This window comes from Microtus oregoni, unplaced genomic scaffold (genome assembly GCF_018167655.1).
Source record: "Microtus oregoni isolate MIOR12 unplaced genomic scaffold, Mior012 000009F_ref0000495, whole genome shotgun sequence".
NCBI classification, from domain to species: domain Eukaryota; kingdom Metazoa; phylum Chordata; class Mammalia; order Rodentia; family Cricetidae; genus Microtus; species Microtus oregoni.
The window spans coordinates 18138761-18154578 of record NW_024543068.1 but is presented as its reverse complement, the minus strand read 5'-3'; the positions used below and the strand labels follow the sequence as shown (position 1 = coordinate 18154578).

General features: G+C 47.7%; 1 protein-coding gene across 3 annotated transcripts in view; it reads right to left on the bottom strand.

Moving 5' to 3' along the window:
* Positions 1-15818, bottom strand: part of Zfyve26 (zinc finger FYVE-type containing 26) — a 59683-nt gene that overhangs the window by 30072 nt on the left and 13793 nt on the right. For all 3 annotated transcript variants that reach the window (XM_041658417.1, XM_041658418.1, XM_041658419.1), the window contains exons 11-22: positions 14145-14759; positions 13860-13946; positions 12839-12907; positions 12326-12477; positions 10328-10529; positions 9116-9379; positions 7611-7730; positions 7332-7496; positions 6144-6362; positions 5063-5165; positions 2269-3014; positions 132-328 (exon numbers count right to left, since the gene is read on the bottom strand). In XM_041658417.1, the coding sequence (XP_041514351.1) occupies positions 132-328; positions 2269-3014; positions 5063-5165; positions 6144-6362; positions 7332-7496; positions 7611-7730; positions 9116-9379; positions 10328-10529; positions 12326-12477; positions 12839-12907; positions 13860-13946; positions 14145-14759 (2939 nt within the window). The remainder of the gene's footprint in view (positions 1-131; positions 329-2268; positions 3015-5062; positions 5166-6143; positions 6363-7331; positions 7497-7610; positions 7731-9115; positions 9380-10327; positions 10530-12325; positions 12478-12838; positions 12908-13859; positions 13947-14144; positions 14760-15818) is intronic.

Below are 15818 nucleotides of genomic sequence, written 5' to 3'. Positions count from 1 at the left end.
ACAGAAGTCCAATACAGAGGAAAAGCCTAGCCTACATTTTCTGTTTCCTAGAATACCCCATCATGAGAGAATGGGCTAGTGGGACAGTGGCTAAGAGATCTGTCTTCTATTCTTGACGCAACAGCCTATACCTTCTGATACACCCGCAGCTCCACCAGCTTCCTCTGCAGCTCAGACTTTAGTTCTTCTTGGACAGCAATGTCTGAAACACAGTAGGCCAGGATCTCCAGACATGACTCCAGGGGCCACCTGTCCACAAACCGCAGGGCCAGTTGACTTCTCAGAGTTGCGTCCTTCACAGGAAACAGGTACTGCCAACCTTCCTTGTCTACAAGACAAAGCAATGTTCGGGGGCAGCAAGCCTGCCCTGAAGAAGTTTAAAAGCTCCAGTTAAGAGGGCTTTGTTCTATTTTATGGCCCAGGAGCTTGTGGGGGTTGGGGGATCCTTCCATTCCATGTGACTACAGCTAGGTCTTATACCCGGAATATTACATGACAGGGAGAAACCCTCTCCTCCTAGTCCCTCTTTATGCAAGCCTGTCACAGCCATGGTACTCTCTAAAGGGAGACAAGGAGGGACAGACAAAGGAGAGGAGAGGAAGGAAGGAAGGGACGCTTTCCACATTTTGTCCTGCTGCATACCCGGTGCCCTTGCAAACTCAGCTGTCAATAAGGTTTGAGGGCTCCCTGTGATTTCTACTCTGCATCCTACATGAAAGTTATCGGAGGTAAACGAGCCTCATTCCCTAAATATCCTGTCACTAAGTAGCTCTCTCTCTCTCTTTCTCTTTCCTACACTCATTCATAAAGCTAATCTTGGAGACATGAAAAGATAGACCCCAAGAAATTAATATCATACAGTTCTTTTACTGAATTTCTTACCCTTCTTGGGGCAGACTCCTTTCAAAGGGCAGCTCTGGGGCTACGACAAAGATTCTCTGTACAGCACATCTCCAGTGGAGCACTGTGGCTCATTGGTTTTCTATTTTGATTACACATGAAAATCTCTTCTATTTACTTGTGTGTGTGTGTGTGTGTGTGTGTGTGTGTGTACATGTGGAGAACAGAGGTTGATGCTGGGTATTTTCTATTGATTTCCACCTTAATTTTAAAAATATTATTTATTATTATTATTATTTTTAATTATTTATTTATTATGAGTACAATATTCTGTCTGTGTATATGCCTGCAGGCCAGAAGAGGGCACCAGACCTCATTACAGATGGTTGGGAGCCACCATGTGGTTGCTGGGAATTGAACTCGGGACCTTTGGAAGAGCAGTCAATGCTCTTAACCACTGAGCCATCTCTCCAGCAATATTATTTATTATATTGTGTGTGTGTGTGCTTGTGTGTGTGTGCACGTGCGTGTGTAATATGTATGTCAGTAAAGCTGCACATATGTCATGGCGGAGGTCAGCCTTGGGAGTTGGCTTCCTCCTACTTTTATGTTGGTTCTGGGGCTCAAATTCAGCTATTGGGGTTTGTTTGGTAAGCATTTTCAGCAGCTGAACCATCTCACTAGCCTCAGACTTTACTTTTTGAAGCAGCGTCTTTTATTGACTTGGAACATGCGCTTTGGCTTGATTTGCGGGCCAGCCAGCCCCCAGGATCTACTCGTCTCTGTCCCCCAAGGGCTGGGGTTACAAATGTGTGCTGGACACACCTAGCTCTTACGTGGTTGCTGGGGATCTAGGGCCTCACGCTCGAGCAGCAACAGCACTTTTCCCACCATGCCATCCCTCTAACCCCTTGTTTCGTTTTGAGGCAGGCTGGCCTTAAACTTCCCAAGTGCTGGGCTATGCGCACTGACCACCAGACCCAGCTCACAGTTCATCAGCATGCGGATGCTCCAGTTCCTTATGTGTGGACTTTGGCTGCCTTTGGGCTGCACTGGCATAGCTGTAACAGAGACCACGTGGCCTAGAGTACTCTGCAGGAGACTGCTAACTTCTCTCCTACAGTTACCATCGACTTGAACTCCATCCTGGACCTCTGAAGGCGGGGCCCAGATTGTCATTTATACCTCTGACAATGACTCAGACATGCAGGACTGTAAAGGTTGAAACTGGTTCTAGCTACCCATTCTAAAGCCACACAGGCTTGGGTTCTAGACTCAACTCACGATCCTGGGTAAGTTTTCTAACTGCTCTGAGCCTTGGCCTAGTTGCAGGAACGTGAGGCTATGGTGATGCAGTAACTCTCTCTAGAGCTCCTGTGAAGACAGTGTGATCAGGACACAGGGAGGGAGGCGGAGCGCCCTGCTTACCACACGCTGCGGCACAGCTCAGCACTGCATCCCGTATCCTGCTCAGGTCGTCCATGTCGCGCCCATACACGTCAATGAGCTGAAGGGCCCGTGGCCAATCTCTGGCCACCAAGGCATCCTCAAAGGCCTCAGTGAGTACATCCAGGGCCACAGGAGAATGCAGGCCCAGAAGCACAGTAGAGAGACTGGCCTGACCACAAAGACTGGCTGCCAGACCCTGGCCTGGCTCCGAGGCTTGGTGTAGAGGCTCCCAGGCAGCCAGGAGGGCAGCCTCGAGCATAGGAAACTGCTCCAGGAGGTGCTCACACTCCTGAGCTACCTTCTCTGCAGTCAGAGGCGCCTCCCTGCGACCCCGCAGTTCCTTCCAAGACAGGCTAGGCTTGCTGACTCTTGTCCCTCGGGAAGCCCGCAGGCAGGCCACTGTGGCCAGTATCTTCGAGCGAGACTTAAGGAAGGCCAAGGCAGAGGAGGTGAAGGCTGGGGGTGATGAGTCCTTTGGGGAGGGACGAGACTTCTTCTCTGCTGAGGGATTCTCGCTTGGTCTAGGGGAACCCGGCATAGAGAGGGGCAGGCCATCCAGAAGGTGAGAGGCGTGCTCCTGAGCCAGCATGCCCAGGCACGTCAGAAGGGATGAGGCCTGCTGGCTTTGTCGAGAAGGGCAAAGAGTGAGGGGCTCACAGCAGCAGCTGACAATGACCTGTGGCACACTTAGGTTGAGACCTTCTTGGGTAAGAAGGGCTGCCAACCTGGAGGAGAAGAAGCAGAAGTCATGGGAGGCCTGAACACATAGGCACCACTACCCAATCTTGCAAATGCAAGCATACATGCATGCATGCATTTATCCATTCATTTTAGATCATTTGCTGTGTAGTCCTGCCTGGCCCCAAACTTACTGCCTTTACCTCCCAAGCGCTGGCCTTCAGTCAGGTATCATCACATAGCAAAAAGAATGAAGGCTCTCTTAAGAATAACACAAAAGGCAGTCCACCAGACACACTACTCAGCTCTGTTTCACTTCATAATCTGAGAGATCTTCCACAGATTTGTCCCCTCTATAGGGAGGTGATTTTTCTATAGCTATGAAGTATAATATAACTTAATTCATCCCATCTTTGCGTACCATGGAGTCTTCTGGCCCATTGCGCACGTACTGCTTTTCATATGTACAACCAAGAGTCAGAATTACTAGGTTAAAAGACCTATCAATTTAATTTCTTTTTGCTTGAGACAGGGTTTCTCTGTGCAGCCCTGGCTATCCGAGAACTCGTTCTATAGACCAGGCTATCCTCAAATTCAAGAGATCCGCCTGCCTCTGCCTCCCAAGTGCTGGGATTAAAGGGGTCTAACACTTCTGCCCAGCCAATTTGTTTGGTTTTCAATAGCACACAAAATAAAAGATTTAATTACGGTGTTTTCCTAGTTTTCTGTTGGAGCCCATCCTCTTTGACTCCTCTCCGCTATCCATCGACTCCTAACCCTGCCAGCTTTGGTTGTCCTCTTACTCCTCCTCTTCTTCTCTTTGGTTTTTCAACACAAGGTTTCTCTGTGTAGCCCTGGCTGTCCTGAAACTTGTTCTGCAGACCAGGCTGACCTCGAACTCAGAGATCCGCCTGCCTCTGCCTCCCGAATGCTGGGATTAAAGGCGTGTGTCACCACCCGGCTGTCCCCTTTGTTTTCATAACCTGTGTATCTGACACAACACCCCTACCACAACCTCTTCTTCCCATCTTGTCCCCTTTCTGGTTTTATGACCTATGATCACACACACACACACACACACACACACACACACACACACACATACATAAATATATTATATGCATATCACACATATTAAAAGCTAGGATCGCATATGGAGAGAATATGTCGTATTTGTCTGAGTCTGTGTTGCCTCATTTAGTATGCTATTTGGCATTCATCTTTTTTCTGGCACATTTCCTTTTTCTTTTTTCTTTAAAGATTTATTTATTTATTATGTTACAGTGTTCTGTCTGTCTGTATGCTTGCTGGCTAGAAGAGGGCACCAGATCTCATTACAGATGACTGTGAGCCACCATGTGGTTGCTGGGAATTGAACTCAGGACCTTTGGAAATGCAGTCAGTACTCTTAACCTTTGAGCCATCTCTCCAGCCCCCATTTCCTTTTTCTTTATAGAGCATTAGCTTCCACTGTGCACATGCAGCACATTTTCATTGTCCATTCAGCCCTTGATGAATGTCTCAACTGATTTCATTTCCCTGTTACTGTGAGGTCAGCTGCCAGCAAGGCCACGGGTGTAAGAATCTTTGCACAGGGGTGGTGTAGCGAGGTCATATGGCAGTCCAACTTTTGGCTCTCGGAGAAACCTCCACCATGATTTCCATAGGGGCTGTACCAGTTTATTTTCTCCCCATTACTGAACAAGGGTTCGTTCCCGTCTTCCCATAGCCTCTCTGGAATTCGCTGTCATATGCTTCTGAGAGCAGACTCGGGTGAGACAGACTTTCCCAGTAGTTCTAATTTGCGTTCCCCTGAAGGTTAAGGATGCTGATTACTTTTTACAAACATCTGTGGTCAATTTGTAATCTTAATAGATACTGATAAAATGCTTTGTCACAGGAGTTATAGCCATTTTTATGCCTTACCAGCAATACCTGAGAATGCTTACTTTTCTATAGCCTCCATGATCCATGCCACTGAACCTTTGGCTTTTGCTCATCTGTGAGTGAAGACTCACTGTTAGTCTCCTACTTACAACACACACTAGCGGTGGCAGGAGAGACAAAGAGTTAAAGTGTCACAGGTGACGCCTACCTGTCTGGAGGAACTTGTCTCTCAAGCAGGAGGTGGGACACCAGCTGGGAAGAGCTCTGCTGCAGGAGAACAAAGGGGTTTCCAACCCTGACCTCCACATTGTCTGAGAAAGTAAAGAAATAATCTTTGTTTGTCCTGCTGGGTGCAATGGCTTAGGGCTCTGTTCAGAGACCCCGTAGTTATATTGTGAAAGACAAAGGTGACCACATGAAGAACCCTTCTGTTGACTCATAGCAGGTAAAGGTATTCTCAACATGACCCCGGATACAAGTTCATTTACATCTTACAGTGTTAACGACTTCCAACCCAGACAAACTTCAGTGGCCACTCTAACCAGGCAGCACGCAATGCTCACTTAAACCTGACTGAAGTTGAAGTTGACAGTTCGAGAGCATTCTGTCTCCGAAACACTTGGGACTAGATGTGTTTTGGCTCCTGGAATGTTTGCATTCATGGGACAGAGGATCATGGGAACTAGGATCTAAGTCTAAACACGGATGTTTCATGTATATCTTATATACAGAACCCGAAGGTAAGACTATATAGTATTTTCATTATGACCTGTCAAACCATTTATGGCATCAGGTTTGGAATCTGGAAAATTTAAGATTTCAGATTTTTATCCATCTGCCTAAAACTTGTTACGAACTCAATCTGCGACTCAAGTCAAAAGCTTCATTTTCCTCCTGAACTCTCAGATCTACAATGGACCCCAGGTCTGGCAGAATTTTTGTTCTGTTTTCCTTACAGGGTGTTATATAGCCAAGGCTGGCCTGGAACTCTTGGTCCTCCTGCCTCTGCCCTCTGGGGGTTGGGATTATAGGCAGGCGTTACCACTCCTGGCTTCAGAGATACTTTTGAGGCTCCAATTCCATGAGCTGTTATTGAGGACTTCCATGTATAATTTTACTTAACACAAAGATGCAAAAAAAAAATAGATAGATGAATAAGAGAACTCTACAGTCTGGTGCCTTTAGATACTGTGTACCTAGAAAGAGCCCCTTAAGGAAGCACGCCTATTCCTTTCCCTAAATAACGGGCTCCGTATCGTTCATGACTCCTTACCATTCTCACTACTTACTGGGATCAGAGCTCAGACTCCGGAGAAGAACGGCCGCCAGGGTGCTGCAGTAGCTGAAGAAGACGCCCACATAGTCAGCCTGTCTGCCGCCTGCCAGCGCCTGCTTCCCCAGGGTCTTCCGGAGGAGCTGACTTTGGATGTGCACAGGGTGGGCCTCTGCCTCGGGGACCTTCTGGGCTGCCTGCTCCACTAGGGACGTGAGTGGAGTCCTCCTGGGCTCTGAAAGGAATCAGGGTGGGAGAAGAGACATGGCTTTAGTCTCTGCTTCTAGCTTTGGGTCGATTTCTAGAAAGAAACATTTTATTTTTATTTTTATATATGCACGCATGTATGTGGATCTGGGGTGCCTGCAGAGGCCTGAAGATGTAGGACGCACTGGAGCCAGAGTTACAGGTGTTTGTGAACTGTTCAGTGTGGGCGCTGGCAACTAAATTTGGGTCCTCTAGAAGAGAAGCAAGTAGTCTTAACCACTGAGCCATCTCTCAGGACCCTCAGCTTTGGGTCAGCTTTTGATCCAGTGTGTAAACTGAGCATTCTACAGAATGCACTGGGTGTCTATGGGACATGGGTAACTATGTGAGCACCACACTCAGAAGATAGACAAACAAACACCAAACACAAATCCCAATTCAGCCACGTGGGCAAGTGATCTCAGCCAGGAAGAGCTTGTAGTCTAGAGAAATCAGGCTACATAGTTGTTTCAGCCTCTTGTGAAGAGCACATGAAGCTTTTGGGGATGGCTGATCAATACCAACTAACTACCAGCTGGGTATATTTCTCACCACGAGTGAAAAAATGTACCTGCTAGTGAGAGTGTTAAGTGTCCTTTCAATTAAGAGTTGGGTAAGATGCCTGGGCAGTGGTGGCGTATGCCTTTAATCCCAGCACTCGGGAAGCAGAGGCAGGTGGATCTCTGTGAGTTCGAGGCCAGCCTGGTCTACAGAGTGAGTGCCAGGACAGGCTTCAAAGTTACACAGAGAAACCCTGTCTCCAAATACCACAAACAAACAAAAGAGTTGGGGAAGAGAGAAGTGCAGTTCTGAGTTGTGCCTTGCTCAGCTAGAAGGGCCGACTGAGCCCAGCTCTAGAGTACAGAGCTTTTGCTCCAAAATGCTCATAAATCCTTGGCTGTCTCATCTCCCTCGCTCAGTCCTCTGCTTATCTGTTTCCACTCAGGCAGATCTGTACCTGGCAGCACTAGTGCCTCTCGCAGTGACTGGAGAGCCTGATCCAGTTGCTGGGAAAGGCTGGTGTGGCTGGCAACACAGTCCTCGGTGAGGCTGGGCCAGCATGTCTGAAGCAGCTCCAAGACGCTGCACCGCGCGGCACCTCCTCCCCTTTCTTCTAGAGTCTCTGTGGAAAACATGCAAGAAAGGAGGAAGAGGGAAAAAAAAGTCTGCTGATCCATTGTTCCAAGTCCAGGAAAAACAAAGCTAGGAGAGGAGATGGTGCAGTAAGGCTTCTCACCGGGTTTTGTTTGTCCCGTTAAGGTAAGCGGATAATTGAGAATCTTGTTAATTTGCTGAAGGACAACAGGAAAACCTCGAATACCATCGGGATTGAGGACAACCTGGTCCAGCTGTCGACCTGAAATAGAAGGAGGAAGAGGGACGCCGGAGGAAATGGGTTTTCAGAGGCTGATGCTCAGTTCCTTGTGTGACTTTGTCTTTTCTTTTTTTGCTTTTTTTTTTTTTTTTTTTTCGAGACAGGGTTTCTCTGTGGTTTTGGAGCCTGTACTGGAACTAGCTCTTGTAGACCAGGCTGGTCTCGAACTCACAGAAATCCGCCTGCCTCTGCCTCCTGAGTGCTGGGATTAAAGGCGTGCGCCACCACCGCCCGGCGACTTTGTCTTTTCTAATAGTAACTGTGAGCTACACACTGTGTCATTTTGGGTGACAACAAGCAGGACCTTGGTGTACGCATTGCCTGAAACTCCAGGACTGCCTCAGCTACCAGCAGCAGAATCTATGGCATTCTGTGGCATTTGTTGATCAAATGCAAAGGGACTTTTCTTGTGGATTTGCCTTCCTACTCTCTTCAGCCACGGACTTGAGCCAGAATCAGATTTATATTTTCTAATTACCCCAGTCTGTCTTCATACTTTACATACCTGATTACTCTAAGACAGTGGTTCTCAACCTTCCTCATGTTGTGACCCTTTAACACAGTTCCTCATGTTGTAGTGACCCCCAACCATAAAATTATTTCATTGCTACTTCATAACTTTAATTTTGGTATTGTTATGAATTGTAATATAAATATCTGTGTTTTCCAATGGTCTTAGGCGACCCCTGTGAAAGGGTCATGTGATGCCAAAGGGGTCGTGCCCACAGGATGAGAACCACTGCTCTAAGAACTCCATGTACACGTCCTAGGACATTTCCTTTACCCTGGTTTATAGAGTCATGGCAGTCCCAAGTTAGGGCAATGCCTTCACCCAGGAGGGGCCTGTAGTCTGAGGGCACTCATTCACTTGGACCTTGGTTTCTGTATGCTAACAGATTGAATCCAGAGCTCAAGCTGCTACACCCTCACCCCACCCACCCATCTGTATCATTCTTGATATGTTTCTTTCCATCTTTTTAACAAGTACCAACTTGCAGTGGGTTTGGCGGGTTTCTTTGTAGCATCTCCATACTATATGCCGTTGTGTTTCTTGCTTCCTCCTCCTCCTCCTCTCTCTACTTTTTCCCTGACTTTTGGCTTTCCTGTTGAATGTATGTTTCTTCCTTCAATTTTATAATAAATTAAAAAAGAATTTCCTCAAATGGCTGCAGATTGCTGTCTATGAATACGAGACACCCAACAGTCTCTATTTATAACACTAGGACAAGGGCATTAACTAATGTTAATTAAATACTTCTCCTTCCACTCTCTCTGCAACTTCTTAAGGCTTTTTGAGCTCATCACTACAGCTGAGAATGAATGGATGAATGAACAGGAATGGAGAGAGGTGCAGGACGCCCACTCACCCCGGCTCTCAAGGCTGCTGCTCAGGCGCCGCTCAGCTGTTTCTAAGAGCTGTTTGCAGGTCTTCCAGAGCTGACACTGGCAGCAGGCTAGGTCAAACGCAGCCATGGCAGGGGGACTGAGGTCTTCCAGAACTTCTCTAAGAGGAGTGCTGGGCTCCGTCAGGGTCGCATTTATCCAGAAATCTTCCTGGAGAGTGGGGATGGGGTCTTCGGAGGGGCTAAGGAGCTTGTCAGTCACGTCCGAGATGGAGTAAAACACCATTCCTGGGCGTGGAGCAAACAGCAAGGGTTAAGGTGAGTCTACCCGCCATGTGTCGTATGAGAAGTAGTTTGTCTGAGGCTCTCCTGCACAGGAGCTGTATACACTAACACTTTCATTGGGGCCCGCTCTTACAGAACCAAAACAAAGGTATGGAAAAAGGCCACAATAAACCCAGAAGGCAGTAACGAGGGAGCGTGTCTTCCCAACAGGATATAAAGCAGGCTGAGAAAGATGCGGGTCAGGGTGGGCCAACTGGAAACACTCTCTGAATATATTGCTAAGAAAGCAAAGTAGACATCACTACTGCTTTAAGAGCCCTAGTCTATCAAAACCACTGAAAAGATGTACTTAAATATTTTTTAAATAGGGGGCCAGGGAGATGTCAGTGCCAGGTCGGTGAGTCATAACAACCTCTGAACAAGCAGGAGGACTTGGGCATGCATTTTAAGTAGGGCTGAAAAGTTCCTGGAATCACATGTAAAGGGCAAGACATGATGGTACCCTGGTCTATGGAGTATGGGGAGCAATGTGAAAATGTGGGGCAAGCTTCTGCTTCGAGAAAGAAGGGAAGCAGCTGTTGGATGTGCTGCCACAGCTGGGAACTGAGATGTGGTCCCCAGGCTGCAAACACTAATGAGCGATTTTTCACTTTTAGGGATGGTCAAATAATAGGCTTCACTGCTGGATGATTGCACAAAACAGGAACAGCTCCTCTAATGCACGAGTGAGTGATCCCAAAATGCACTGGGACAGGCAGGAGTGGCTTCAGGGGCAGCCACGTGACTCCACCCACCTAGTCAGGGAGGCCGAGAGCAGCTAGGAAATGGCTGATTTTTGGGACGGGAGTCCTGCTTTCCATTTCTGGCGATTTCTTATGGAGATTTAGGTGGTTTCTTCCCTTATGCCGCCACCCCAGCTACCCGTCCACCTTTGATGTCAGGAAGACTAACCTGCAGCTGCAGCGCTGCCAATGGCTTGCAGAGTTGAGCGCCCACTGCCAGTGCGCCGAACGGTGTTGTTACCACCATTGGAATTCTGGTTTTCAATCTTATGTTCCACCCGGGCCAGTTCCTGGATTACCTCCTGGTAACGCTCTACAAACATCAGCTCCCCAGCACTGGGTGAAGATTTTAAGTTGAACATGAATATCACCTGTCACGAGAAAGGGAGGGGTGTGGCGGTGGTAGGTCCACGTAGTCTGGGGATATCTAGAGACAGGATGCTAGGTCAACTCATTTGACTATGGCCCCAGGATGGCTATTTTAGAGCATCAGAGACCATCTGGCTTATCTTTTAGAGACAGAGATTTTCTGTGTAGCACTGGCTGTCCTGGAACTCACTCTATAGACTAGGCCAGCCTCGATCTACCTGTCTCTCCTGCCCAAGTGCTAGGATTAAACGTGTGTATCACTACACTCAGCTAGCACTGAAAGTTAAGGAGAGACAAAATACAAAACAGCTCATAGGAGTCCATTAACAAATGATCAAAGTCCAGAAGGTATAAGCAAATGTTAGCAGTGATCTCAGAGGAAACACCTATGGGAAATAAACAAGAAAAGACTTTTCCTACCAGGAATTTAAGTTATGTATGATACTATATTTTAGTTGCTATGGTGAAACACCATGACTGAAGCAACTTGGGGAGGAAAAGGTTTATTTGGCTTCCACTTCCACATCGGAGTCCATCATTGAAGGAAGTCAGGACAGGAACTCAAACATGGAAGGAACCTAGAGGCAGGAACTGATGCAGAGGCTGGAGAGGGGTGCTATTTACTGGCTTGCTCTGCCTGCTCTCTTATAGAATTCAGGACCACTAGCCCAGAGGTGGTACTACCCACAGTGGACTGGGCCCTTCCCATCAATCACTAATTTAAAAGTCCTACAGACTTGCTTACAGCTCGATCCTATGGAGGCATTTTCTCAGTTGAGGCTCCCTCTTCTTTGACGATTCTAACTTGCGTCCAGTTGACATAAACCAGCACAGATACTATTTTATATCTAACACACTAACAAATTGTAAGAATAAATCCTCAAGGGGCATGCCACAACTGCTGTTAATAGTTTGGTATTCTTTTAAATGAATATATTTAGGAATACTTTAAATCCCACCTTTAATTGGGAGGCGGAGGCAGGCGGATCTCTGTGAGTTTGAGGACAGCCTGGTCTACAGAGTTCCAGGACAGACTCCAAAGTTATACAGAGACACCCTGTCTCGAAAAACCAAAAACACTTTTTGTAATTCTATTGATTTATTTGTTTGTTTGTTTATAGAGAATGTGTGTGGGCACATGAGTACCATAGCACACATGTGGAAGTCAGAGAGAAACTTGCAGGAGTTAGTTCTCTCCTCCAACCATGTATGTCCTGGAGGTCAAATTCAGGTTTTCAGGTTGGGTGGCAAGTGCCTTTACCTACCGAGACATTGCCCTAAAATATGTGTTGACTTAGTAATTTAGGTAAGACCCCTTTCATTCCCCTCCTGTCCCCCGCTTTTCTGAGTCAGGTTCTTATTCGATAGCCCAGGTTGCCCAAATTCACAGCAGTCACCCTTCTTCAGTGTTGGGCTCACCAGTGGCAGCCGCCATGCCCAGCTATGAGAATTTTTCTTAAGGAAATAACTCCAAAGGCTTTACAAACAAGGGTGATCACATTTCCATAGCATTATTATAAGGCTGAAAGCAATCTGTGTGGTGAGATCACGGCTATTTTAGTTTGTCTAAACACTGCTTATATTAAGAAAACAAATAACTCAATGTCTCTAAACTTGCAGCGCCGAGCACTGGGCCTGCACACGTGGAAATTCCTTTTTGTCTTTTTCTGCTCCATGGGACTCCCCAGCAAGTACTCTCAAGTACTTTTGGGGTCACATGCATTTAGCTTTCCTGGAGGCACAACATGACAGTCAGGGGCTGATGTAGCATGCTTTACCGTGACCAGTCTCCTGTTACCTGGTGGGCTTCTGCGAAGTTCCCCCTGAGGATACAGGATGCCAGCAGTGACTCCGGTGGGGAGAACATCATGGGGATGATGGAACTCTGAGGTTGGGGCTGCAACCGGCTGTCTAGCTCCACCTGCCCAGACACAGCGCTCAGACTCCCTTCTGGTGGGCGAAGAACATTGGACATAGTCGGGAGAAAACATAAGAGCTGTCACCTCTCCCCACAATTCTATATTTTCTGTAAATGGGTCTTGTTTTTTGTTTAAATGAAGGCTAGGCGTTTGTCACCATCTTAGAAGACAAGTAACAACTATCTCCCTTGAATAGCCACCTTTTTCTCTCTGCTGCTGGGCAACTTAACTAAGAGAGAAAGCCTTTCCCCTTTGCCTAGCTGACATCTCCGTTATGCAGAATAAACCTTGAACCTAGGTTCAGTTCCTTCCGGTGTTCACACCACAGGGCACGGCAAGTCTGGACATGGGCAAAGCTGCCTGAAGTTAACATCTGTCTGGGACCCAAATACCTGAAGTACTTGTGCTCAGCTCACTGCTGGTACTCTCCAGGGATGGGTTGGGGCCTCTTTCCCGGCCATCTAGAGGTAGAAGAGTGAAATTCGGCCATCAGCTCCTTATAGCCTATAAACAGCAAAGTCAGTCTACTAGCCGAGCTCCGGGTAGACTGAGGATGAAGGGTGACTACAGTGAGGATGGGTGGCAGGGACGATGTGGTCCCAGAGCTCTCTGGGTAACAGCCTATACCAGTGGTTTTTAACCATGTGGGGCCTTAGAGTCCTAGGAGCTAGTGACCACCATCTGCTGACTAAGTACTAGCAATAGCTTAGGAAAATGAAAGCACAACTATCATGACTAGGAACCAATAGGCTGATAGATGTTTTCTGTTGTAGAGGATGTGGCTTGCCCTGATGCAAGCCGAGGAGGAAAAGTGGCTCAGCGTCAGCTTTCCTGAGTGCTGAGACTTGCCAATGGAGGCTGCCTGTCCCTTTGTGTGGCCCTATAGAGGCTGTCAACCATCAAGGGAGTCCCCTTGGCGCACTACTGAGGCAGCCCTGTGGAAAGACGAGGTACCTGTGGGGAAAAGGAGACAGAAGACGTGTTCTAGGTCCGCAGGATGCAGGTGGACGCAAACTCAGCCTATGTCCCAAACCAATCACTGAGCATCTTCAGCGCCGTGGCAACACTGCCAGGCAGATTTTCCACGTTTCCCTTATGGCATCCCTTCATCCCACTCAGGGTGTTTACAGTGTGTGTTTGTGTGTGTGTGTGTGTGTGTGTGTGTGTGTATGTCATTGTGCATATGTGAAAGGATGTGCATGTTGTGTTGTGTGGGAAATTTCTGGATGGCTATGTAAGACACTGTTAGGACCTGACGGGGGAAGGGGTGGGACTAGGAGGATCCTTCCGACTTTTGTTATTTTGACAATGTACTCTGCCTAAAAGAACATTAGACAAGCAAGCATTGGCATGCCTCTTTGTAGGTGTGTGGGAACCAGACTCGAGGAGAGAAAAGAGAGGTTTGTGGATCACCTGCCCGGGTTCTTCTAGTCCGGCGACCTCGGCGGAGACTAGAGTGCCTCGTGGCAACGGGCCGGTATCTTCGGGAAGGTTGGTCTTCTGCAATAGCAAACACAGACACAGTGTCTAGCTTTGATGTGACCTTTTGTGGAAGCAGGCAGGGGTCACCTTCGCTAAGCTCTGAGATGTTGAGCAGTCTGACAGGTCCCCGAATTCGGGTGTGGCTCCCACGTGCCCACCCGGCGCCCACGTCGTGGAACTTTCCTCCTTTCCTCTTTTCTGTCCCCCTTCACCCACCTGAGCGCTGGTTGCTGGTTACCACCTTGTATCGCCACTGGGCCTCGGAGAGAACCTTTGAGAACCGGTGCAGGCGGCTCTGCAGTCCATCTCTGCCTGCGGAGCCGGAGCCGCTCTGGCCTTCCAGCAGCTTTGTCTCCTCGGGAGTGCTTCGGCTGCCGATCTCATCGAGCTGCTCCTGGACAAGGCTGAGGAAGGCTCCTATGGCAAACTCATCGGCCAGGAATCCACTGAGGCCACTAGTAAAGTGCTTTAGGTCCAAGAAGCTGTGCTTGTGAGGCCCCGGCGAACTGTCTTTTGGCTCTGCCTTTGGACAGCTTGGCATTGTGTGCTCAAGGCTCCTGGGTCCTAGGGGACCCCGTTCTGCCTTCCTCTCGGGTGGGGCTATGTGCTGAGGGCTCTCTGACGGAGACCTCAGGCCCAAGGAGCCCTTCCCCTCCATGTCATCATCTTCAGCATAGTCCTCGGGCAGGTGAGGCTCTGCGTGGAGATCGGCAGAGGTGACGAGGAGCAAAGAGAAGATGTTTTCGAGAATTTCCAGGCACAGAGAGTCGGGGATACTGCGTAGATACTGTCGGCATCTGGCCAGGTATGTTGTGAAGAGATGGGAAGCACCTAAGGAGGATGGGTAAGAGCAGAGGCCAGAGGGAGAGGAGAGAGAGCAAAACACTAAAAATCAGCCCACTGAACACTCCCTCTGTTTCTGCTCTTCCCTTATTTTGGTGTCATCCCTTACCTCTGACAAGTACTTCCTATTCTAGGAATTAAGGTAACAACATGGACTTCTCACCCCGCAATTCTATTTTAACCTCCTGTTTAATCTCAGGCTGCCTAGGTCTCTTAAATATTTGATATTCAACAAGGGTGTGGTAGTACAATTCTGATCCCAGCATTCAGGAGGCTGAGGAAGGGGGATTGCCACAAGTTTAAGGCTACCTTGAGCTATAGCATGAAACTCTGCCATAAAAAAACAAAGGGACTGGAGAGATGACTTAGTGACTCAAAGCACTGGCTGCTCTTCCGGTTTGATTCCACCTCGGTTTGATTCCCAGGACCTACATCATGGCTCACAACCTCTGAAATGCCAGGTTTTTTGTTTTGTTTTGTTTGTTTGTTTGTTTTCCCAGATAGTGTTTCTCTGTGTCACCCTAGCTGTCTTGGCTGTCCTGGAATGCACCTGTAGATCAGGCTGGCCTTGAACTAAGGAAGACCCACCTGCCTCTGCCTCCAGAGTGCTGGCATTAAAGGCCTGTGCCACCACCACCCAGCTGAAACTCCAGTTTTAATCTGATGTTGTGTTCTGGTCTCTGTGGGAAGCAGCCATGTGCATGGTACACTGCATACATGCTGGCAAAACACCTACATGTATTTAAAAAAATCTAAAAAAATACATTTAAAAGAAGAGAAGGAGGAAAAGGAAGAAGAAGAGAAGGAAAATCAGAACTAAGCATCTATTTCAGGCCTGTAATCCCAGTGCTTGGGAGGCTTAAGAGTTTGAGGTTAAATCGGGTTACATCAATTTCCATTTGTACTACACAGTACGACTTGGAAGGAAGGGAAAAGGAAAAAAAAACCTCATAATTATGTTCTATTTGGAGTACTGTGTCTTAAAGCTGAGCTTCAATTTATATATCATATACATAAATACACATAATATATATAAAGATATAAACT